This window comes from Monoraphidium neglectum, assembly GCF_000611645.1.
Source record: "Monoraphidium neglectum strain SAG 48.87 unplaced genomic scaffold scaffold00060, whole genome shotgun sequence".
Classification (NCBI taxonomy): Eukaryota; Viridiplantae; Chlorophyta; class Chlorophyceae; order Sphaeropleales; family Selenastraceae; genus Monoraphidium; species Monoraphidium neglectum.
Genome location: NW_014013568.1, coordinates 12,636 through 35,626, shown reverse-complemented (window position 1 = coordinate 35,626; position 22,991 = coordinate 12,636). Strand labels below are relative to the sequence as shown.

The 22,991-nt window shown below is 64.5% G+C and overlaps 7 protein-coding genes across 7 annotated transcripts; 5 read left to right on the top strand and 2 right to left on the bottom strand.

Annotated features, from left to right (window-relative positions):
* Window positions 1-352: 352 nt before the first annotated feature.
* On the bottom strand, window positions 353-3,360 carry MNEG_0706 (Sugar transport protein 5; the record flags this gene model as incomplete). Its single annotated transcript, XM_014050817.1, has 7 exons — window positions 353-583; window positions 782-891; window positions 1,116-1,376; window positions 1,647-1,947; window positions 2,218-2,482; window positions 2,678-3,017; window positions 3,207-3,360. The coding sequence occupies 7 exons, from the start codon at window positions 3,358-3,360 to the stop codon at window positions 353-355; spliced, it is 1,662 nt and encodes a 553-aa protein (XP_013906271.1).
* Window positions 3,361-3,612: 252 nt separating this feature from the next.
* MNEG_0705 (L-gulonolactone oxidase) lies at window positions 3,613-5,922 on the top strand (the record flags this gene model as incomplete). The annotated part of the gene is made up of 3 exons (XM_014050816.1): window positions 3,613-3,670; window positions 3,946-4,999; window positions 5,403-5,922. The coding sequence occupies 3 exons, from the start codon at window positions 3,613-3,615 to the stop codon at window positions 5,920-5,922; spliced, it is 1,632 nt and encodes a 543-aa protein (XP_013906270.1).
* A 1,716-nt stretch (window positions 5,923-7,638) lies between these two features.
* Window positions 7,639-9,231, top strand: MNEG_0704 (hypothetical protein; the record flags this gene model as incomplete). Its single annotated transcript, XM_014050815.1, has 5 exons — window positions 7,639-7,666; window positions 7,940-8,080; window positions 8,321-8,369; window positions 8,641-8,759; window positions 9,101-9,231. The coding sequence occupies 5 exons, from the start codon at window positions 7,639-7,641 to the stop codon at window positions 9,229-9,231; spliced, it is 468 nt and encodes a 155-aa protein (XP_013906269.1).
* A 1,544-nt stretch (window positions 9,232-10,775) lies between these two features.
* MNEG_0703 (hypothetical protein) lies at window positions 10,776-11,916 on the top strand (the record flags this gene model as incomplete). Its single annotated transcript, XM_014050814.1, has 2 exons — window positions 10,776-11,210; window positions 11,452-11,916. 2 exons carry the CDS (start codon window positions 10,776-10,778, stop codon window positions 11,914-11,916), a joined length of 900 nt encoding a protein of 299 aa, XP_013906268.1.
* A 1,346-nt stretch (window positions 11,917-13,262) lies between these two features.
* Window positions 13,263-15,546, bottom strand: MNEG_0702 (hypothetical protein; the record flags this gene model as incomplete). Its single annotated transcript, XM_014050813.1, has 6 exons — window positions 13,263-13,421; window positions 13,683-13,879; window positions 14,100-14,306; window positions 14,699-14,801; window positions 15,203-15,315; window positions 15,537-15,546. The coding sequence occupies 6 exons, from the start codon at window positions 15,544-15,546 to the stop codon at window positions 13,263-13,265; spliced, it is 789 nt and encodes a 262-aa protein (XP_013906267.1).
* A 1,476-nt stretch (window positions 15,547-17,022) lies between these two features.
* On the top strand, window positions 17,023-20,329 carry MNEG_0701 (Protein tas; the record flags this gene model as incomplete). The annotated part of the gene is made up of 9 exons (XM_014050812.1): window positions 17,023-17,195; window positions 17,466-17,636; window positions 17,937-17,988; window positions 18,242-18,298; window positions 18,465-18,511; window positions 19,014-19,113; window positions 19,415-19,464; window positions 19,759-19,851; window positions 20,167-20,329. 9 exons carry the CDS (start codon window positions 17,023-17,025, stop codon window positions 20,327-20,329), a joined length of 906 nt encoding a protein of 301 aa, XP_013906266.1.
* A 1,284-nt stretch (window positions 20,330-21,613) lies between these two features.
* MNEG_0700 (hypothetical protein) lies at window positions 21,614-22,882 on the top strand (the record flags this gene model as incomplete). The annotated part of the gene is made up of 2 exons (XM_014050811.1): window positions 21,614-21,640; window positions 21,842-22,882. 2 exons carry the CDS (start codon window positions 21,614-21,616, stop codon window positions 22,880-22,882), a joined length of 1,068 nt encoding a protein of 355 aa, XP_013906265.1.
* Window positions 22,883-22,991: the final 109 nt, after the last annotated feature.

Here is a 22,991-nt window from a genome sequence, read left to right as displayed (position 1 = left end):
CAGCCCAATCAGTCTGTGAGTTGCAGGAGCACCGACGCATTAAGGGGACAGAGCATGACGAGCGGATCAAAAATCGTCAAGGGACGTTTGCACAAACATGATTTCTAGGTGCCAGATGGCAGGCACCCTCCCAGGAGGAGACAGCACGTCTGCGCATGATCACAACATACACTTGCTCACAGCGCAGGGAAAGGCGGCGAGTGCCCGACAAGGAAGCACGGATGCCACGCGCCAGCAAGGCGGGATACAGAGCTGGAGAAAGTGGGAGGTCGCTACGATGCAATGCTGTTGGTTGCAGCTCTTGATACAGTGTCAGCACGCGGTTCTTGTTGATTGGCGCAGTCCCTGCGCGTCACACTGTGTCCGAACCCTTCTCCGCCTCGAGCGTCCCAGGGACCGCGGCGTCCACGCGTGCGCGCTCCCGCACGCAGCGGTGGCGGCCCCACAGCCAGTGGTCGTGCCACGAGTGGTACACGTCTTCCAGGGGCAGCCCTCGGGTCTCCGGCACCAGCAGCCACAGTGCGAGCGAGCCCACTGCGGCGCAGCCGCCGAACACAAGGAACAAGCCCCAATGCGCGGCGCACTGCGGAGGGAGGCGCGGACGAATGACAAGATGAGAACTGGATGCAAAAGTCAAGGAGCCTGCTGTGTGCGTCATGAAGGGGCTACTTGCCCAGGACACATGCAAGTGCAGCTTCCAGCTTCGGCCGTTTGGACTTGTTGACAAGCTGCAGCCCAAGCACTGCCCTTCGGATGCAGCAGCGCTTGCATGGCGACTCACCAGCAACGGCAGCGCAAACTGGGTCACGAAGAAGCCCGAAAGATTGCGGACGCCAGTGGTCAGGCTCGAGAAGTCGCTGCGCAGCTGCAGCGGCTGGACCTCCGCAGGCACTGTCGGCGGAGGGATGGGTGGCCGGTCGCCGGAACAGGCAGGGAGCGGTTTAGAGGGGTAGAGAGGGGACCGGCTTGCAATTTCCTCGTCAAGTAGACAACTGCATTGACACACGCACCTGGTCAACTTTGCATTGTTTGGTCCCTGAGGGACCCGTGGATCATGGGAAGCTGCCCACGCGTTCATAAGCTCCCATACCACCCCACATCTTCGCGCAGCGCACCTGTCGCGGCAAGCGGCTGCAGCGTGATCGACATTGCGATCCTGTTGATGCACAGCAGCACCACCGCCACCGGCAGCAGCGCGGCCGGCGGCTGCCGCTGCTGTTGCTGCTGCAACGGCTGGCCAGATGCGGTGGTGCTGTCAGAGCTGGCCGGCAGGTACACCGCAAGCAGAGCTGCCAGGATGGCCATGGAGGCGGTGATGACGGCGCCGCCAGCAGCAAGCAGGGTGCGGCGGCCGGTGCGCTCGACGACAATCACGGCTGCGAATAGAAGGCGGGCCATGAGCATGGCAAGGCGGGGTGAGCGCGGCAGCAGTGGGTAGTTGACACAGTGCAAGTGGGTTGCAGGTGATTTGGCCCGTCGAGCCCTTGGGATGGGAGGGAGCCAACCGCCCCAGCCTGTGGTGGACCAAAGCAAGCGCCAAGCTCCGAAGCCCTTTCCAGATACCAAGGGAAAACGACCAGTCGGATGCTGGTGCCGTGCTGCCGACGAAAAAGCACTCCGTGTCCACAACAAGAGCAGACCCTCACTCGGTATTGCCGCGGCGAGGCCGGCGGCCATCATGATGGTGTTGCCCTTCAGCGCAAACCCCGGGTCAGCGCCCAAGGCGAGCAGCAGGTTGGGTGTCCAGCTGGACAGCACGGTCAACCCCGTCAAGATCAGCACCAAGGGGTACAGCACCGACGCCGCCAGCTCGGGGTGGTGGTCGCATAGCATTGCCTTGGCGCGCTGCCGGCCGCCCGCGAGGGCCGCGGCGCGCGCGGCTGCGGCGCGGATTTGGGAGAGCTCTGACGATATGTCTGAGCCCGGGGGCCGCAGGGTCACGAGTGCCTTGAAGGCGGGCAGGGAGAGGGTTGTGTTTTCGCGCCCGCGCGTGTGTGTGTGTGTGTGTGTGTGTTGCAGTGTGGGCGGGGTGCGACCGCGCGTCTGTCAGCTCTTAACATTCAAGTGCAAGGGGCGACAGTCGGGGCATGCAGGCGGGCAGGAATCAGCGCGATGCAGGACAAGCCCCAGCACACAAAGGTTTCATCCACTCCTCCTTCGCACGCAAAACGCAAGCCACCTCAGGCTGGATCATGGCGCTGCCCCTTTTGTGCGCACCTGCTCCGCTCCCTCCTCGTCCCCTCGCTGCAGCATGGCCTGCGGGCTCTCCGCTACCCACGGCAGCAGAGCAGCAAGCGCCAGCCCAGGCGCAGCCATGAGGCCGACGCTCAGGCGCCAGCCCCATGGCAGCACGTGCAGCGCTTGGTTTGCGACCGCCGATATCAGGAAGCCCAGCAGCATGAACAGGTTGTATGTGTACATGCCGGCGCCACGCAGGTGGCGCGGCAGGACCTCTGACAGCAGCATGGTGGGCGCTTGGAAGCTGTGCAGGTGCAGGGGACGGCGGGCAGGCGGAGGGGAGGGGGCGCGAGAGATGAGAGGGGTTTGGCTGTGCGGCTCCGGGTGCGCGGGCGCGCGCGGGGGTACGCGCGCAGCGTGTGCGCCCTGCGCGGCGGCTGGCGATTGAGCCCAACCGACGCAGCCAAGAGCTGTGCGTCTCGGTTGCAGCTGCGCCCACCTGCAGCCCATCGCGGCGCCCAGGAGCGCGCGCGACACAAACACCGACGCCAGGTTCGGCGCTGCCGCGCCCGCCGCCGCGCCCGCGATCTGCAGCGCGGCGATCCCCCACATCGTCGGCTTGCGGCCGCGCGCGTGCGTCAGCCGCGCGGCGGCGGCGAGCGCGGGCAGTGCTGTGAGGTATATGATGCTGTTCCCCAAGGACAGCAGGGGGTCCTCAAACATGCAGTACGCGGCGCCGCTGCCGCCGCTGCTGCTGCTGCCGCTGCCGCCGCCGGCGGTGCTGCGTGGAAAGAAGGCGGCCGCAAATGCGGGCATGGCTGTCAGGCCGCCCCATATGCCTGCGCCAGCCAAGGCCGGAGAGAGGGGGGTGCGTTATAGTGTATGCAATCGTGGCGGGCGCCGGTGCGTGCCATTTGTGCTTCACCGCGCCACACAATAGAGGAGCGCCCAGGCGCGCTGTTGACGGCGCCGCTCTGTCAACTTGTGCCGGCTGTACATGTGGCCACTACCGGTAGAAAGCCACCTACCAAAGGTCCAGCCAGTTGTCAGGCTGCATAGGCAGGCCGCGGCGCTGGCGCGCCCCAGCGCCGCGTTGAAGCCGCTCCAATTTGACGCCCCGCTCGTGCTGCTGCTGGTGCTGCAGTCGCCGACCGAAGCAACATTGTCGCCAGACACTCCCATCCTGGTCGCTTCGATGAGCGCTTGCAAGAAGATTCCTAGCTATCATGAGCTTTTGGCCATGCTGCCCTGGATACCGGTATCTAATGCACTTTTCGGATCTCACTCTGAAAGTATTAGAACTTTCTCACTCTTTCGCCGGGCACGCTGTTTGCTCCTTATATTATGATTCAATATAGCAGAATTATATGCGAACCAACACAACGTTACAACTTCAGAATATTCTAACACAACAGAAAACCCTTCGGTCCAAAAATGCGCAAGTTACCAGGGCTCGCGCTCTCTTGCTGCCTCATATTGGCCGCAATCAAAGGTGAGAACGGCTTGGATGACAGGCACGGCACTCTGAGGAGCAGAGCTGCCCCTTGCATGATCACACGACAGTGCCCGGGCGGCAGGGAGGGTGATGCAGGGAGTGAGCATGAATTCACCTGTGAACTTGGCTGCTGGCGGGCCCCTGAAAAGGCAAGAAGGGATTCAGGGTGACAGGGATTATCACACCTCACCAAATCTCAAAGTACGGCCCCCCTTACTTTCTCACTCCAGCTCTGGCCCTCCCGCGCTCGGCTCCCCCCCCCCCACCCGCAGCCGCGCACGCAACACCCCCAGCCCCCCATGGCGGCGGCCTCTTCACGACGGCGCCCCCCGAGCGCACCGACGCCGCCGCCCCCGCCCACGAGCCCCGCCGGCTGTGCGGGCCGCCCGCGGACGGGTCCCCCAACTGGGAATGCTCCAACTGGGCCGGCACCGTGAAGTGGACCCCCTCCGCCGTCGTCGCCCCCGCCACCGAGGCCGAGCTCGCGTCCTACCTCCGCGCCGAGGCCGCCGCTGCCGCCGCCGCCGCGCCCGGCGCGCCCCCTCGGGCCCCCCTCAAGGTCGTCGGCTTCGCCCACAGCTGGGCCGGCCTCTACGTCCCCGCCGCCGCCCCTGGCGGCGCGCGCGGCGCGACGCTCGCGCTGCACATGCTGTCCGGCATCACCCAGCTCAACGCAACCCACGCGGAGGTCCTCGCGGGCACCAGCTTTGCCGCGCTGTTTGAGGAGCTCCACTCCAAGGGCCTCGGCCTTGCCTGGCACCCAGGGGGCATCCAGGGCCTTACCGTCGGCGGGGCCGTGGCCGTCGGCTTCCACGGGTCGCAGATGTCCCTCGGCGGCGTGTCGAGCGTCGTCTCGGCGCTGCGGCTCTACGACACCGACGGCGTGCCGCACGACCTGACCGACGACGCGTCGCCCGACGCGATGCGCGCCGCGCGCATGGGGCTCGGCATGTGCGGCGTCGTCGCGCGCGTGACGCTGCCCGTAGTACCGCAGTTCCACCTGCGGCGGCGGCGGTGGCGGACGGACGACCTTGGCGCGTTCTTCGGCGAGGAGCTGCCGCGGCTCAAGTCAACGTACGACCGCTTCCACTGGTACCTGCACCCCCTGAGCGAGTCCGCGTGGCCGATGTACTGGGAGCCCGCAACCGCCGAGGAGAGCCTGGCGGAGGGCCGCCCCTGCCGCACGGCGGCGGAGCAGGCGGAGGACGCGTTGCTGACCGAGTTCGGCCCCGACGGGCTGCCGCTCATCATGCGGTGGGACAACTGCTCAGACGTGTCGCACCTGAGCCTCACCCACGCGGTGGATATGGAGCAGCAGCCGCTCTGGTGAGCATGCGTGGCAGCATGCGATAAGACAGGGGTTGTTGTGGTACTTTTTGGGTTGGTGCAGGGGCGGGCGGGGGCGGCGGCTTGCGTTGTGGCTGAGCAGACTGGCAGGGGTGAGAGAGCAGGGGCCGCTGGCATCTATGCAGCCACTCCCCTGAGTAATGCAAAAATTGTGTGCTCGCTTGGGCGTCACAGGCAAGCAACCGCTTGGTCGAAACCCAGCCGTTGCTGGGCGTATGATCCCTTGCTCCTGCCCACCACTGACCTCTGGCCGCAGCTGTCTCGCCCATGTACACGCCCTCTCCTCCACCTGTCTCTCCTGCCAACATCACTTCGCCCACACACCCCATCACTTTACTGACGCCTCTCGCCCGCCATGCCAACCTTCTCATTCTGTGAACAGGAACGGCGAGTACTACGTCTCGCTCGACACCGCCTCCGAGGCCGCCGCGACCCGCGAGATCCTCCGCCGCTTCGACGCCGTCGCCGCGCGCCGCGGCGGCCCCGGTGCGCGCCCGCCGCGCGACCTGTGGCTGCACGTGCGCTACGTCGGCGCGGACACGTCGGCGCTGCTCAACCCCTGCTACTACTCTGAGGAGGGCGCCGTCTGTGCCGCCTTCGAGCTCGCGATCGTCGCGCCCGCGATGGACGCGCCGCTGCCGCCGTGGGACGAGTGGGCCGACTACTTTGGGGCCATGGAGGACGTGCTGCGCGCGCTGGGCGGGCGGCCGCACCACGCGAAGTACACTTCTGAGTCCGCCGGGCCGCCGGCTGTCCCAGGGTTCGGCCTCCCTGTGCGCGAGTTCCGCAAGCAGTGCGCCGCGTTCGACCCGCACCGGCTGATGCGCAACGAGGTGTTTGACCGGGTTTACGGCGGGCTGCAGCCGGCGGAAGAGGGAGAGGTGGCGGTTGCGGTGTCTTAAGGGCGGCTGGGAAGGAGGGGCAAGATGCCTTGTTTGCTAGCCTGCCAGCTTTGCGCTGGCCCGTGGTCTCATGCTGTGCTGCATTGAATTTCGGCGTCATCCTTGTGCTCATGCTGTACAATTTGCGACTTGCTACGTCGGCAGCTGCCCAACTAATCAATGTTTCAATCCTGTGAAAATGTTACCTTCAGGATAGTGTTTCACGTTGCTGTGCCACAGGCGCTCGATACACCCTGCTTGCTCACAAAAAGTATCCCTCCCTGCTCTCCCATATTGTTGCTCCTGCTTCGTCCCGATCCGCAAGAATACGCACGGGCGTTGATGGGCCTGCGCTGCTGCTCTCCTGCCTTCACGGCATCGCCAACCTTGCATTACAACACCCCCACCATTGCCCCCCTTTGCGACGGCCTGGGCCTTGATGAAACGGCTGAATATGCTTTGCTTGATTGCCCTACATACGCAGACCTGGGTGCCGCGCCGCGCTTTGCACCCTTGTTCGCGAACCTGCCTGCACACGCCCGCGTGCGCGCCTTTGTGTGCAGTGCAGACCAGCCCAAACTTGGGGCCTTCGCGCACGCCTGTTTTGAATGAAGAACGGTAGCCACCTGGATCCCAGTCACACAACACTGATGCTTCAAAGTCGCATCAACCGAGCCCAGATGGCTCCAAGAGGTCGGGCGAGCGGTCACATTCCTGCCTGTGTTGATTTCATGTCGTGATGAGGCATGGGTCATATAGATTCCAAACATACTGCATCCGTTGCATCGACAAAGTCCAAAATCAGTTGGCTGTTGTGTAAAATCCATCACGGCACATCAATGGGGGTGCTTAGCGACGCATGGCGTCCAGCGCCCTGGGCCAGGAACAACGTGCTGAGCGCAATGCGGCAAAGTCGGCTGTTGACTCATTGACCAGATACCCAGAATGCGGTGTGCTACCATAACCCCCTTGGAACAGGGTCACTGACGGGCCACCTAGTGGGCCCTGATACATAGTGACACGCCACCCATCAAGCCACCTCGGTGTGCGTGGACTGCGCCGCCGTTGGTCGGCGCTTAGGTGTGCGCCGACCACTTCTCAACGCAGGGTTGTTGGCGGCCAACGTCTGTAAGTTTCAACAGTATTACGAGACGAGTTTTATCACGAGGATCAAACAACCGCACTGAAACGCGCGACAGATCGCGGCATCTGCAAGGCAACTGGTGTCACCCCACGATGCAAATCAATCAAGAGAAATCATCCACCGCATCGGATCAGCAGCGACCTGGGCTTGCACCAGCAACGTTTGCCGCAGTGTTGCAACGCGCCGTTGTTGCCGGCGGTGGAAGCGCAGTCGTGGCGCTGTTGCCCGCGGCGATCGCGTGCGGCGGCATATATGTCTCGTCATTGGAAGCAGGCGGCGGCACACCAGTCGATAAGGCCCATTGCGACTGCAGCTGCTGGGATGGTGCGAGGCGGCACGCAGTGGCCACTCCAGCACCTTCATGGGCGCCCGCCGGCACTGCTGAATTCGCACCCGCTGCTGCCACTATCGCCTGTGCATTGTAAACCCTTGAACCCAGCAGCACGCTGCCGTTGATGGCGCAATCGTGCAGCTGAGTGTGGCGCATGCGAGCCGTGGGACGCAGCGCGCTGCTCAGGATTTCAAATGCTGTCGCGCGTGTCGCCGCTACAGGGCGCTTCAAAGGTCGGCACAACAGGGGCGGCTACAAGCACATGTACTTCAACATTGTGCCAAACACAGGTGTGCGATCATCTCATGTCGCCACATGATGTTTTGATTAAATCGCATCAGACTGCAGCTGCATGTGCCACGTCTCATCAGTGCTCACTCAACTCCGGCAGCTGGGGAGGCAGGGCCACTGCTGCGCCTGCATTCGCAAGGGGTATGGCGTGGCGCAGCCCTTTCATGCCGTCGCCTGAACGCGGCACTCTTGCACTCCATGTGCATGTAAGTTGCCCCCGGCTTCCCCGCCCTCAGCGCCTCCTCCGCCCCCCCACCTCACACTGCGCCCAGCCCTGATGCTGCTGTGGGTGGCATTCTGGCTGCACCTCCTGGGGGTTGCCCTGCAGCGGCTGTGGGCGCTGGCGCGCGCTGGGCGGCTGCGGCTGCCCGCGGTGCCGGCCGCCCTGCTCGTTTTCTACCCCACGTTCTATGGTGGGCTTTGTCGCACTGGACCTGCACACATCTGATCACCTCACTGCGCTCCTTGAGTTCGGCCCCGACCCTAGCCGCGCGGAGATGCGCGTCAGGTTGCGTTTGGGGTTGCAGGGTTGCGCGGGCCTAAACCCCAAACACTGCACCAGCCGCCGCTCCGAGTCGTACGAAGCTAGTTCGAAGGTCATGGACCGTGAGTCTTGCCGTGCACACGCATGTTCACGCCACGCTCACGGCCAGGCGCGTGGGCGGTTGTCAACTACCTGAACGAGGGCTTCTACATGCTGAAGTGCGTGCCTCGGCTCCGCGATTCTCGCTGTCACCATCGGGTTATCCCGACAACACTGGCATTACCGCGCTGCAGCAGCTGGGGGCGCGCGTTGTCGGTGCCTCCTTCCGGCCCACGTTGTTGCCTCGCACGCATGCCGACGCAGTGACCCCCCCCCCCGGCGGGGCACACACGCAGGCGCATGCACCATGATCCCGCACGACCACATTCTCATGAAACTTGCCCCCACTCATCGCGCGCTTTCCTGCCCAACGCCACGCCGTCTCACCAGGTCCCAGCTGTTCTTCTGTGCCACAGAGCTGGTCGCCACCCACTGCCTGTATCTCATGCTTGATTCGCAGCTACAGCCCAGCGTGGCGCTGCTGGCCACGCCCCTGGCCATCACGGCTGGTGCGAGCGCGCGGTCACATGCGTGTGCTCACGTCTGTTGCGCGTCGTTGAGAGCGCGTGTGTGTCTTTTTGCATGTGCACGCGTGCGCGCGCGCCTGCGCTCGTGTGTGTGTGTGCGAGAGATCGAGGGAGCGAAAGGTAGAACGAGGCTTGCACAAGTGTGTACGTTGTAGTGTTGCTGCCCCATCGCGCTGTGATGATTCTTGTCTTTTGGCCTCTGCAGCATTGGGCCATCCAGTTGCACCGCGTTATCAAGCCTTACCGCTCCAAGTTCCAAACACTTTTGATCCCTGCCTCCCATTCCGGCAAAACCGCACCACACACACTTATGCCTTCCGCAGCTCATTTGTACATCGCGGTCGGATCAGAGGGCGTCCTGTGGGGCCTGTTCATAAGCACCATCAAAGTCCCCAACACACGTGACATCTTGCTGATGGCGGGCGACGTTGCGCAGCTGCTGTACTTTGGGTAGGCAGGTGCCGCTACGCTGTTTATGGCCAGCCAGTAGCAACGTCACACGGAAGGCGGGCTGCTTTTTCGTGCTGGTTGGGTTATTGAAATGTGCACAATCTGATCACTGCAATTTTCCGCGTCACTCAAGCTGAATGCCCGCTCCAATCGAGCTCTCTCTGGGTGCGTTGGTTGGGTGCATCTGTCAATACATGCCATGCACTCCTTTGTCCATCCTGCGCAGGTGGGAGCTGTGGCGCTTGCTGTTTGGTGGTGGTGGTGATGTCAGCAAAAAATGGCCAGGTGGGGATGCGGATACTCTCAAGCGCGCCAGTGACCTGGACAGCTGCAGCAGCCAGAGCGACTGCGAAGAGGGCACGCGCAGCGCCACCCCGGACAGGAGCGACAAGGGCGCTGCTCGCAGCGTGCGGTGGCGCGGCCCCACGGCGTGGGCGGACGGCGGCGGCGGCGAGGCCGGGCGCGGCGCAGGCAGCGGGTGCAGCGGACGGGGCGGGGTGGATGGTGCGGCGCTCCGGCAGCTGGGCTTGGCGGCGGCTGGAACTGTTGGCCTGGTGGTTATCTATAGGCTGTTCTTTTCGTATCCAGTACAGCTGTAATGGTATCCTGCCATTTGCTTGGCTATTGGCGACAGCAGCAGCACCAGCAGCAGCAGCAGCAGCAGCAGCAGCAGCAGCAGCAGCAGTAGCAGCAGCAGATGTGTGGCTCAGCGTTGGATCGCCCTGGCATGATGACAAGCCCAACATTGGGACAAGCCCCAAGTGGCAAAGTTGACATGCACAGGGGAGCCTGGACTGCCTAGGCTACACTGGCAGGATCCAGACCCGCATGGCGCGCATGTGTGCCGGGCGGCCTAATGCGCGCTGCAGCTGGTGACAACGTTGAGCGTGGGGTGTCCCGAGTAAAGATGGGCTTGCGGCGGAGAGCAGCCAGGTGGTCAACATGAGTAGCCGTGTCCTAACCACGCCTGGTGCTCGCACTAGCTGCCATGATGAGATAGACCAGTGATATGGTGGTTCCCTAGAGAGATCCCAGGCTACTGTGAAAGGAAATCATCAGTGTTCCCATACCCGTAACCAGCTCCAGTTTCGTGTGTTGCCTGGGCGCGATGATGTGGTTTGTTTGGTGCCACTCTCCGTCCGCTGCAATCCCCTTTTCATGATTGACGATATTTCGAGCTCGTGACAAAGCCATCAGGCGTCGACTTGTCAGGTCCCCGGACACCCGCGCGCGCGCCAAGTTTCGCCGGTGACAGCACACCGCTTGCTCTTGTGAGTGACTAGGACAGCTAAAAAAGTATCGATTCGTCGTGTGGACAGACAGCGCACGCGTTTCTCACTCGCAGATCCGCGAGCGCAGCTCGAACAAGATGGCAGCCACGCAGCGTTTGCTGCAGGTTTTGGTTGCTGTCCTAGCAGGTAATTTGCACCTCTGTGATTTCATCGCGCGTTTGTGTCACCGGACTCAGGGGCCTGAGCATGACACCTGACGCGCCCGCCACCACCCCTTCACTCCCCCCTTGGCGCTCTCAATCTGAGTGTTGCACGCATGCGCGCTCCTCTCAACGTCCCCCAATCCAACCCCGCGCTGCGCCCGGCAGTCACTGGCGCCTCCGCTGCTCGCACGCTCAAGGGCGCGAAGAACGACATCGGCGGCCTGCTTCGCAGCGCGGGGGCCGCGCTCGCAGGTTCTGCCGCGTACGTCCAGCCTGCTTACGTCGCCCCCGTGTACGGGGCGGCTGTCTATCAGCAGCCCATCTATGGCAGTGCAGTCTACCAGCAGCCCGTGTATGGAGCAGCCGTGTACCAGCAGCCCGTGTATGGAGCAGCCGTGTACCAGCAGCCGGTGTACGGCAGCGCGGTGTACCAGCAGCCTGTCTATGGTGCGCCCGTCTACCAGCAGCCGGTCTACACCCAGCCGCAGCCTGTGTACGGCCAGGCGGCGGTCTACCAGCAGCCCGGCCAGAACCAGATCTTCCACCAGGTGGGCATCCGGCACGCGCTGTCATACGAGTCAAGGCTGGATGCAATCGTTGCACACCGGCGCCTTTATGGGACGGCTCAGCTTGAACCACCCCCTGTGACAGCCCTGTGATGAGCTTTGGACCAAACCGCTGGTAGGGCACGTGCTCTGTGTCTGCTGAAAGGCAAATGAGAATGGTCAATTTTTACGTTGGAAACTCCCTGTCACGCTTTCGGTCCCCCTTGCCTCCGCTTTTGGCCAGGTCGTGCAAGCAGCGCCTGTGCCGGGCTTCGGCGGCTCTGCGGCGGTGCGGGCCGCGTCCCCAGCGCCGGCCCCTCCGCCGGCCGCGTCCCCGGTCCCGAGCCCCGGCACAACTCAGAAGGAGCCCGTGCCGGTTGATGATGTGGAGCCTGCTGAGGAGCAGGAGGACACTCCCCCCGCCACAGCCGCGGCCACAGTGGCGTCTCCTACACCCTCACCCGCCCCCGCGGCCAAGGCCGCGGCCGCGGCGGCGTCCCCCGCGCCCACCCCTGCGCCTTCGGCTGCTGCAGCGGCGGCGCCAAAGGCGTCGGCCGCGGCGCCGGCGGTGCAGAAGGCGGCCTCGCCGGCGCCGGCCGCGCCAAAGGCGGCCTCGCCGGCGGCGAAGGCGGCGTCGCCGTCGCCGTCGCCGGCTGCGGCCGCCCCCCAGCAACTGCCGGTCCTCTCGTCGCCTGCCGCCAAGCCGTAGCCTGTGGCTGGCTCCACGCACTCGGCCCGATGATGCGGCATCATACAGAGCGCTTATCCGGTGTCGCGCATGCAAGACTCCGTGCAGCGGCGTTTGGCCCGCCTGCTGCAGTCGCGCAGGCCCAGCGGCATGGCGCTTCGCTGAAGGAGCAGCGTCGCGCCTGCGTGCTTTTTGTTGATGGAGGGCCCTGTGGCTCAACCAACCTCTTATCAAGAGGGGTTGGACCTGGCAGGGTTCAACGCACCTACTGGCCAGACCCTAGGATGTGATTTGACGCAGCGGCTGCTTGGTTCATTCACTGTCCGCTGAGGAGTTTTCTTGCACGCTCAGCGCGCCCGGGTTGTTGATGCGGCAGTGCAGCCACAGCTGGCGCCACTTTGCGGCGTGCCGGACCGCGCCCTGGCGTTGCACAAAACCCCTGACACCGCGTGGCTTTGCTGCGTGCCGCTGGACCTGCTGCATGGGGGCGCATACGCAACCTGTGATTGACTGTGTCGCGGACGAAGGGTGAGAGGGTCGCCGAGGCAAGGGGGTGAATATTACACAGGGTCGTGCTGGTGCTTCTCAGCACTGGTGGTGGTGGCCCTGATGGCCACCAGGGCCATGCGCATGCGCCACAACAGTGGAGCGGGCGCTGCTGGGTTCCAGGGGTACTTGGGACGCGGCTGAGTCCGGCCCCTATTGACGTGGAAGGCGGCGCTGGCTGAATTAGATGCAGCCCCATGCCAATTAGCGGCTTGCTTACTGTGTGCTTTGTAGGTTTACGCTTCTCTCTCGCTTTTACAGTTGTCAATTTACTCTAGGCACAAGACTAAGCTCTTACAGTTCGGATATAAATGCATATATGGGTCTGCATTTCATCCCCTCGCAACCCCACAAGTAAGGAACAAACACGCCAAACCAGTTTGCTGGCACCATTTATGATGGGGCACTGCGGTGTAGCTTCATGTGTGGATTAGGATCACTGTGCTTCAGCCTGGAAGGCCTCAGCCAGAGCCATCACCACACCCTCAAACGTTGAAAAGCTGCGGTCGGGGATCGCAATGGGCGGGGGTGGGGGAAAGGGGGGGTGGGCTGTCAGTGACAGTCTTGGGGCGCAGCAGCTATCTGAGGGCAAGGGAGGAAAGGGCAGGCCGATGCCAGATGAACAACACGCATATCGCAGGTGCAGAGGTTGGGTGGCGCGCCGGAGGCGCGCCGCCGCCGCCGCCGGGTGCCGCCCTCCGCCGGGTGCCCAACTGCATTGCACGCGCCCAGGACGCCGATTCAGGGGTTGCAGCGCGTGCGGCGCCGATCATGATGTCTGCAGCAAGCAGGACCCAGGAGCAGGTCGAAGGCGCGTGACGTCACTCTCGCCTTTTTGAGACAACAGGCACCGGCAGCCCCAGGACTTCCGAAGCGCCCGCTGCCGTGCAGGGCCCGTGCGCGGCCAGCAGCACGCCGTGGCGCCGCACCGCGTCAGCAAGCACCTCCCGGCCGCCCATAAGGCGGGACAGGCCCTGCGCCTGCGTTTTGGGGAGCGGGCGGTGTGTCGGCGCAACACTGGCGGTCAGGGAGCAGCGGGCTAGGAGGTCACACGTCCAAAGGATGCCTGAAGAGCATGAGTCATCAGAAGGCTGGTTGGTTCGACTTAGAATCGTCCCTATTGCGGATTAGGGCATGAGTCATGCAATGCGACACACAGGAGCGCATGCCATGGCCAGTCACCTACCGTGCGTACGCTGTGTGCTGATCGCAGCCGCAAGCCGCCCCTACCCACCGCCCACCTCAGCCGTGCTCGAAAACACGACGGCCGCGACCCGCCCCTCCTGCAGCAGCTCCCTCTCAGCCGCGCACGCCTCCAGCCCCGCCTGACCCGGGAAGCCGGGGGTTGTGAGGTAGGCCGGGACCCGGGTGGCGGCCGCGCCGATGCGTTCGAGGCCGGCCATGAAGCGCGGCACGACGGGCGGCTCCCGCAGGCCACCTGGCAGGCAGGCAGGGGAAGGAATTGGTGGGTGCCGGCATGCGAGCAGTCATGTTGAGGCTAGCATCTACTTGGGTCGCGCGTGTGCAGGGGCAGCCCCACCACGGGCTGCGGGCAGAGGCCCGTAACAGTGATGGGTGCAGTCGCGTGCCTCATTGGATTCTACATACGCGCGTCCGCCCGCCCGCCCACCAGCCGCAGCTGCCCATTGACATCGCACCCGTCACGAGCGGCACCGGCGCCAGCACGCGGGCCCCCCTCGCGCCGCCGCGGCGCTCGAGCTCGGCCACCAGGCCCTGGGTGGAAGCTTCCTGGGGCGAGACGTCCAGGGTCAGGCCAAACTCCCGCTGCAAGACGTCCCCGTCAGCGCCGAGGGCGCACAGCTTCATGCGGCTGTCGCGGACAAATTGCACGGCCGCCTGCGGGCCTGGGCAGGAGATTGATGCGCATGTTTTGACGTGCATGCCTGCTTGCGTACTTGTCTAGGCACACGTAGAACGCATGCACTCATAATGTGGGTTTGCACTGATGAGTGGACGCCTGCGTCTGAACGTTTGCTTGGTTGCTTGTAGCCGCGCAGGCGCAACAGGGCATATGGCGGGCCCACGACACAGGTTGCGCCCTGACGCAAAGCCACATCAGGTGCCCTGCACCCAGCCGCACTTGCTTCCAGGCACCACCGTGTGGCATTCCCTTGAAATAATAATGAATAAGCCCTGCACCAATATCCACTCCCCAGGCGTCAGGCTCAATCAACCCTGCAACAAGGTACCTTCAGTCTGCTGGTCAACACCCTTGTGACTGCCACGTCGCACTCACTTCCTTTGAGGCTCTCCAACCGCCCCATCACCGCGTAGATGCCGTTTATGGAGGTGAACGCCAGAAAGTCAAACTCGTGCAGCCGATGCAGTGCAGCATCCAGCTGGGTTGTGCACACACGCACGCGTGTGTGTGTTGTGTGTGTTGTATATTTGTGTGTGTTTTGTGTTTGTGTGTGTTTTGTCTTTGTGTGTGTGTGTGTGCGTGCGTGCGCGCGAGCAGGCGCGTGTGTGTGTGCATGTGAGTGGGTTCATTTTTTGGCAGTAAGCGAGGACAGGCGAGCAATTGACTGCAGGCAGCAACAAGCGGACAAGACAGGCTGCAACAGGCTGCGGCCAGGGCGCTGCCGTTGATGCAGAGCAACAACACGTTGACCCGCTTGACCGCTGGTCAACACCCAGCTGGCCTGGCCAAGCACATGCTGTCCCAGGCGCTCGCTACTGCGCCCAGTTTGCCCCCGCCAGAGAGCCCAGCATGTGGGGCGCACGGCCGCCTTCTCCCCACCTCGCCGAACTGGTCAGCAGGCAGCCGCGTGATTTGAATGCCGGGCAGCCAGATCGGCGACGCGCCGGCGGCGATCAGCAGGGACGCGAGGCGGCCAGCGTATTGGCGGGGCGCTGGCGCGATGCCACCGAAGGAGGGGGCGCACGGGAGGCGAGCAAGCAGGGCCGCAGCAGGTCTTTGAGGGTGCTGCTCATGGATTGTGTGCATGGGCATGCCGCGGAGTGCCGCGCGGGACGTGTGATTGTGCGGCATTGTTTCCAGCAAGCGGCAAAATCGCGGCCCCCAGCATACCCCATTGATTCCGCCAGGGGACGCGGGCTGTCTATCCGCGCACCTGTGAGCATGACGCGCTTGTTGTAGAGCGGGAGGGCGTCCGCCAGCGGGTGCGGCCCCCCATGCGGGACTGCAGGCGTAGGCAGCCTGGGTGAGCAGCGCAGCACTCGTGCCGCCGGCAGAGCCGACGGCACGCGAAGCGAATGCCACTGCTGGCTGATGCTTGTCGTACGCGTTGTTTGCTCCAAAACCCGCCCCGCGTTCAACATCTGAAATGATTCCGACGGCGATCTCGACGCTGCAATATCGCTGTCCGTAGCGGCTGAGAAATCAAGTACTACCTTGCATTGGCGGTGAAGCTGTGTGGCTGCATCATGAATTGCATGGTTGGGATGCTGTACAGTACACATGGCAGTTGCCAGCTTGCAACTGCTGGCCGTACTGGAGCGCCGTATTATGGCCAGTACAGCAGCCGCCCTCTATGTGCATCACATAGGCACCAAGCGCATTCTCAGCATGGAGGAGTGTGGTCATTCAGCGCTTGTTGTCGGGTGCAAGAAGCTCTCATCATTTTTCGTCGCTTACCGTAAGCAGGTGGACTGGGGGCACCCGATGGCAGGGTGCAGATGTGATGTAGGAACTGCAACCTATATAATTCTCAGCGGCTAGCAAAGCATGGCCAAAGGTGTCACGGCATTGCCAGGTGCCAGTCTCTCATGGTTTGACCGCGGTTGACAGGTGTGCAGCAACGGCTTGGCACAGGCTGTGCACAGGCTTGGAACACCTGTACAGCAACATCGCGAGCCCTCCCTTTGCTGGCGTCATTCCCATGAGCAGGTGAAGCTCTGTCGCTGGTTGGCTGCCGAGCAAGCACAGCAGAGCGACACGCACACCATGTCGCATAATCATGATCGCGCACATGAGTACCACAGTGCGGTATACATGTTTCCAATAGTTGTCATGTATCCAGTAGCATAGCAGCAGCAATTATATAACTGCATTTTCGTGATCTGTGGCGACTTCGCTGCATTGACGTTAATCTTTTGTATGATTGGTGAAAAACCATTTATCACCAATGATCGACAAACGATCAGCTGGGGCCCGCAGGGCAAATGGCATCGCCCGCAGCAGCATCGCAGCAAGGTCGCCCGCTCCATGGCCGCCGCTGCCGCCACGCCTGTGCGCGAGGGCCACTGACAAGAGCAGCTCACAGCACGCGCGACTGCGCACGCATCAGCTGGTGGTGGCGTCAGTACCCACTGTACAGTTGGGCAGCACGGACCTGGTGGTGCCACGCATCTGCTTCGGTGCGAGCCACAATTCACCAGGGTGTGACACTGCGTCAGCATGTGCACTGGCATACATGCGTGCGCTCGCACGCATGTGCGTGTGCATGCGCGCGTCCACACGCATGTGCATGTGAGATGAGGGTGTGTACGGGGGTCAACAGTGATTCTCACAAACCTCCGCTGCTGGGAGATATCTGCATGAGAGCCCCCACATGCACATGCTCGCACGCACGCCCACGCCAAACCCCCGCAGGCACGATGCTGTTCGGCGAGTCGACCGACGTCGCAACCGCCGAGCAGCTGCTCGACACCTGCCTAGACGCCGGCGTGAACTTCTTCGACGCAGCGGAGATGTACCCAGTTCCCCAGAGGGCGGAAACCTGCGGCCGCTCGGAGGAGGTGCTCGGCGCCTGGCTCGCCCGCCAACGCAGGTGCGTCGCCGGCAAGGGGCGGCGCGACGCCGGCACTCCTTCATCCGCTTGCGCCGCTTTCGGAGCGCCCGCCGGCGGGGCGGGTGAGGGTGCGGGCGGCTGCGTATGCCAGGAAGCGGTGTAAGCATCCACAGGGCTGCCCGCTGCGGCGGGCTGCTGGATGCAGCCCGGCCCCGGGCGTGGCCCTTGCCTTTGGCGCGTGAGCCCTTCTCAGCTGAACCCTTTGTCCTTCAAACGCGGCCGCCGCCACTGCCGCTGCCTGTGGCCCAGGGATTCCATCATGGTCGCCACCAAGGTTGCCGGCCCCTCCGGCCAAATGACTTGGATCCGCGGCGGCCCCGCGTCGCTTGACGCGAGGAACATATCAGAGGCGCTGGACGGCAGCCTGAGGCGCCTCAGGACAGATTACATTGACCTGTATCAAATTCACTGGCCCGACAGGTGGGCGCGGCTTTTGGGGGTTGCTGTCTCTGAGAGTCTGCTGCCTAACATGCGCCTGCCTGGCAGTGCGGATGCCACAGAGGTTCACGCAGTACTCCCAGGTCTGCAATGCGCCTCACCAGCTTCAACCCTTGCCGAGGCTCATGCAGCCGCTGCTGCAGACCGCCCTGGATCGGCGCCGCCCTTGGCCCTGCCGTGCACGCCCTGCTTTTCGCCGAGTTGGTGCCTGTGCGTGTCCTGCTGCTCCCTCTGACCTCGGAGATCTCAATTAACCTCGCCGCCTGCCCCGTGCACGGGCAGGTACGTCCCCATGTTTGGGGACGTCGATTACGACCGGACCTGCGCCTACCCGGTGAGCCGCGCGGCGCCACCCGTGGCGCGGGCCGGCCGGTCAGGCCCCTTCAAGGCGGCCGGCCTGCCCTCCTTGAGGTGCCAAAGCGCGGGGCGCCATGCAAGGGCCCTGCGTCTGCGTCTGCCACGGCTGCCCTGGCAAATGCCCCCTTCCTTGGGCTGCCTGCTTGATATCACTCAGCCAACCCTGCTGGCCTGACCTCGGGATGATGTGATGCCCAAAAAAATATTCTGAAACGTGCTTGCCGCGGCAGTCTGTGCCGTTGGAGGAGCAGCTGGAGGCGCTTGGGCGCGCGGTAGCCGCCGGAAAGGTGCGCAATCCGGCTCAGCCCCACAGCGTTGCTCCAGCTGCCTGCCTCCCAGGGCGCCGGTGCGCCCGCGCCTCGCTGACCCGCGCTCGACGCGCAGGCGGGCGTCGCAGCGCCACGCGTTGCTGTCATCTGAGTGCACACGGTGCCTGCGGACCAACCCTCGCAGGTCCGGCACGTAGGCCTCAGCAACGAGACGCCATGGGGTCTCATGAAGTGCCTCCAGCTGGGTGGGCGCTGCTGCCGCACGCGATGCGCGCATCCGGGCGATCGGGCGTCGTCGCATGTTGAGCCTGCAGCCTCAAGTGTGGGCGTTGTTGTGCACGTTGTGGTGCTAGCCAGGACCTTCAGAAGAACTCCCCAGCTTTCAGCAAATAACTCAGGGGGTTGTATACACACTGAATGAACAGCCTGCCGACCACACGATTGCGCACATGGCCCCATCGCTGTCCTCCCCATGCGCCCGTGACTGTCTTCCTCACGCGCCACAAACCAACAATTCCCTTGGCCGCAGCGCAAGCAAATCCAAGCCTCCCAAGGATTGCTTCCCTTCAAAACGCATACAGGTGACTGACAATCACGCGGCGGCCGTTGCATACACACCTGAGGCCCCTTCAACCTCCTACTGTGCTGCATCTGCCGGAACCCTGCCTTTCACACATCTTGCGCGACGCACTGCGCCCCCACCCCCCGCCAACCTCGCCCCCCCTACACACAGCTTGCTGTGCCGCACGTTTGACTCGGGCCTGGCTGAAGTGTGCCACCTGGAGGCGGTCGGCCTGCTGGCTTACAGCCCCCTGGCCATGGGGCTGCTGACGGTGGGTGCGCCGCGGTCTATTCTCATGGGACCTTGGAGACCCGCACGCACACCCCAGGGCTCCACCGCCGGAGGGGCGCGGCCGGCGGGCGGCGGAGCCGCTTGAAGCGTTGGCGCCAACGCGGCAATATACACTTACGCACGGTGCCAATCACTCAGGCTCGGGGTGCATGTGGAGCGGACGCGTGCGCCGATTTCCCAGCTGTGGGCGGCCCTGCGACGTGATGCCAAACCAGTGCGCATACGCAAACCCTGCACCCTCGCGCCCGCAATCCCTGATTCCTTGCGCGCGCCTGGCTCAGGGGAAGTACACAGCGCCGGGCGGTGGGCCCCCCGAGGCGCGGCTGAACAAGTACAGGGGCAGATACGCGGAGGCCGAGTCCAGGCGAGCGGGGGCATGTGAGGCCCTTTGGGTGGAGGGGCTGGCAACGGGGGGCCGAGGGGCACAGCGCAGCGCAGAACAGCACAGCACAGCACAGCGCTGCGGTTTCGGGGACCGAGGAACGAGTCGGGCTAGCAAACGAGGTCGCCCCTGCGCATAAGCTTCAGTGTTTCTCCACACACGAGTCGGCGATCCGCGGCTGTCTGCCTGGACTGTGCGTCGTGCTCAGTAATCGCGCCCCACATCACCCGCCCTCCGGGCCAGGTACGGCCCGCGGCCCAACGTGCTGGCGGCCGTCGACGCTTACTGCGCCATCGCCGCTTGCCACGGCATGAGCCCTACAGAGCTCGCATTACGGTGAGGCGAGCCCAAGGGCTCCGCGCTGCCGCCGTCCCGTCACCCCCGTTCCTCCTGAGTCTTTCAAGCATAAAGCTGTCGTTTTGAAGCCCAATCCTGAGAGCCTAGATGACTACAGAAGCCTGCGGCTGCGGGCGCTGCGGCAACCCTGACCTCAATCTGAGTCTTGCTTTCAGAAGCGCCGGCCATTGGCTTGGGCGCCCCTACCGCCTGCTGGCCCTGCCATGCGCCGCGTCGAAGCCCATAGGGCACGCGAAGCGCCACCCCCGCTGCGCGTCACCCCGTCCTGCCCTTGGCTGGTTCCGGCGCTCGCAGGTTCGTCCTCGGCCGCCCGCTCGTCTCCAGCGCGGTGGTGGGCGCCACGTCGCTGCAGCAGCTAGAGGAGCTCCTGCGCGCCGCGCGCGCGCCCCCGCTGGCGGCGGAGGTGCTGTCTGAAATCGACGGGGTGCATGAGCGCCTGCCAAACCCCACGCCCTGACAGGGCATGGAAATTTTTGTGGTCCAACGCGTTGCGTCGGGGCGTGCCATGAGGCCGGCTTTGGGCACGGCCCGCGCAGCTCGCACACGCCCGCGGGGCACGTCATGTGGGCAGCCGGGTGACGCTTGCGGTACGCTGCGGTGCTGCTTGTGCGTTTGTCCCCGCCGCCCTGCTCCGCCCAATCGGCTTCGCACCCGTGAGAGGGTTGGCGGCGCTGCGGCGGCGGCCGCTCGGCGGACTGCGGCGGGCCCTGACTGACCTGGCGTCCCGGTGCAGGCAGAGGCCCTGCGCTGTGCGCGCAGACGAGCCGCTCGGCTGCACACGAGGCGCCCCGGTTGATCAGCAAGCGCTGGCCGGCTCTGGGGATGAGGTCAGGTTGATGTTGATCAGGTGGGTTGGGGGCTGGTGCCGCGGCCGGCCTGCGCCGTGAGCGTTGGGGCACTTTTTTTGCGTGTGTCACTTGCAGGGTGTGTGCGACACACGAGGGGCCCTCTCAGACAGCCCACTCTGCGGCGTCGCACCTTGATAAGTGCGGCTCATGTTCCTGCGACCGCGTCGCATCGATCCCCCGTTGGCCCGCAGGCAGCAAACCGTGGCAGCGCCCTTTGCACCCCCTGCGCGCCCGGCCCGGCTCGCTCAGGAGGGGGAGGTGCTGCCCTGATCGAGTGCCATGTGGTTACCCAGCGCCCAGATTTACGGGCCGAACGAGGCAAGGATGCATTGAGTGGAACCAAGGCGACGCCCCATCACGGGCGCGGGCCGGCCCGAGGGGCACCCGGCCCGCGCCCTGAACGGAAGCTGGCGCGTGCACGGACTGCGTTGGGGCCAGAGACGCGTACACGGTCCTCATCAGCGGCTTGCAAATCTTGCAACAGTTTTATTTTGACATGCAACCTCTCGTAAACGTTCCCTGCTGTAAAAAAATCAGCACCGTGATTGTCCAACCTCCAGCCAACCAGGTGTCCAGCTCGAGCTGGGGTAGGAGGGGATCTCGCCGCCGTCCTCATAGCCTAGGGCACCAGGACTGCAAGTGAGCCCTTGTGAATTTCAGTAACTTTGAAGCTTCACGCGACGCTTGTGAACGTGTTGGTGTGCACAGACGGTCACCCGCTAGCTCCCACCATCCCAAGTTCGTCATGCACCAAAACTGCCCTTCCAGTGTTGATGTCAGAGCCAATATCAAACCTCGATTTCTGGATGTATACAAGATCTTTCAGTACCGTGGCCTCATCGAGCATCACTGCCCAGCCTTGGGCCAACTTGCAGGAGGATCGAAAGGATTTTATGGCCAAAACGGAAGCTAAACGCGAGGTAAATAACCCACCTCGTGCCTCTGTCGCGCTAGCCAAGGTGGACTCGACCGACCCCCGCCGCGTCATCACGGGGCCCACACGGTACTCGTAGTCGCGACGGCGCGACGCGGGCGTGTCGGCGCAAGCGCCCCTGCTGCCCACGCCACTGCTCCTTCTTTCGGAATAATCCGAGCCGCGTAATACGCATGTGTGCACGCAGGGGTCACAGGAGGTGTTTGCCGAGGTGGACCGTCTCCTGGCTACAGTGGAGATTCAGTCACTCGCGGCGCCACCTAAGCGCGTCGCGCGCGCGCCAGACGCCCCCTCGGCGTCGAGCAGCCCGCGCCGCGCCGGCAGCCCATCTTACACGGGCAGCGGCGCGGGGCCGCCCCTCGAGCTCCGCGCGCGCGCCGCGGCGCCGGCGCCGCGGCTCACTTTTTTCGGCGCTGGCAGCAGCCAAAGCGGCAGCGATGACACCAGCACGCGCGGTGCCGGCGACGCCGGCGGCGCCGCCGTTGGTGATGACGCCGCACTCCTCACCAGCCTGGCCGCCCTCTGGGCATCAGATGAGGAGCGATTGGAGCGCCGGCGCCGCTCGAGCGCCGCCGGCCGCGGCAGCAGCCGCGCCTCCAGCGGCCCCTGCAGCAGCAGCGCCAGCGAAGACGGCGCACCGCCGCCCGGCGCGCCGCTGAGCCCAGGGGAGCTGCAGCTGCTGAAGATACTGTTGGAGGGAGGGCCCGGCAGTGAAGGCGAGAGCGCCTGCAGCAGCGGCGGCGGCTGCGACGCGGCTGCTCCAGCGTCGCCGGCGGTGCACCGCTTTGTCGGCCGCCCCAGGCTCCGGGCCAAGCGCCACGGCGGCGGCGCGGCCGAGGCGGCGGCGTGCGCGGATGCGGCGGGGCTGGCGCACGAAGAGTCGGAGGCCGAGAGCGAGGGCATGCAGCAGGACTGCCCAGCCACAGGGCTTCACCCGTGCACGCCGCAGCATCTCAGCGCCATGGGCTGCCGGGCCCGCGCCCACACCCACAACACGTGCGGCGCCTGCTGTGCCGCCGCCGCCGCGGCCGCGGCCCGGCAGGCCTCATGGAGCCCTCGCGGCTGTCAGCAGGTACACCCTGCGCAACTGCTCGGCGGGAGTTTCTTTGGCGGGTGCGGTCAGCACCCTGCCATGCAGGACGAGGAGGACTCGCTGATGCCCGGTGACGTCATCGGTGACTGCAATGCTGACGGCACCGATGCAGGCGCAGCGGCCGGCGGCGCATGACCTGCGCTGCAACTTCGGCCGCTGCTTGCTCGGCTGCCGCTCGGCGGCTGCGGTCGCAGGGCCCTTTCGGCGAGGCGGGCCCCGCCGGCAAGCACGGTCGGGCTTGAGA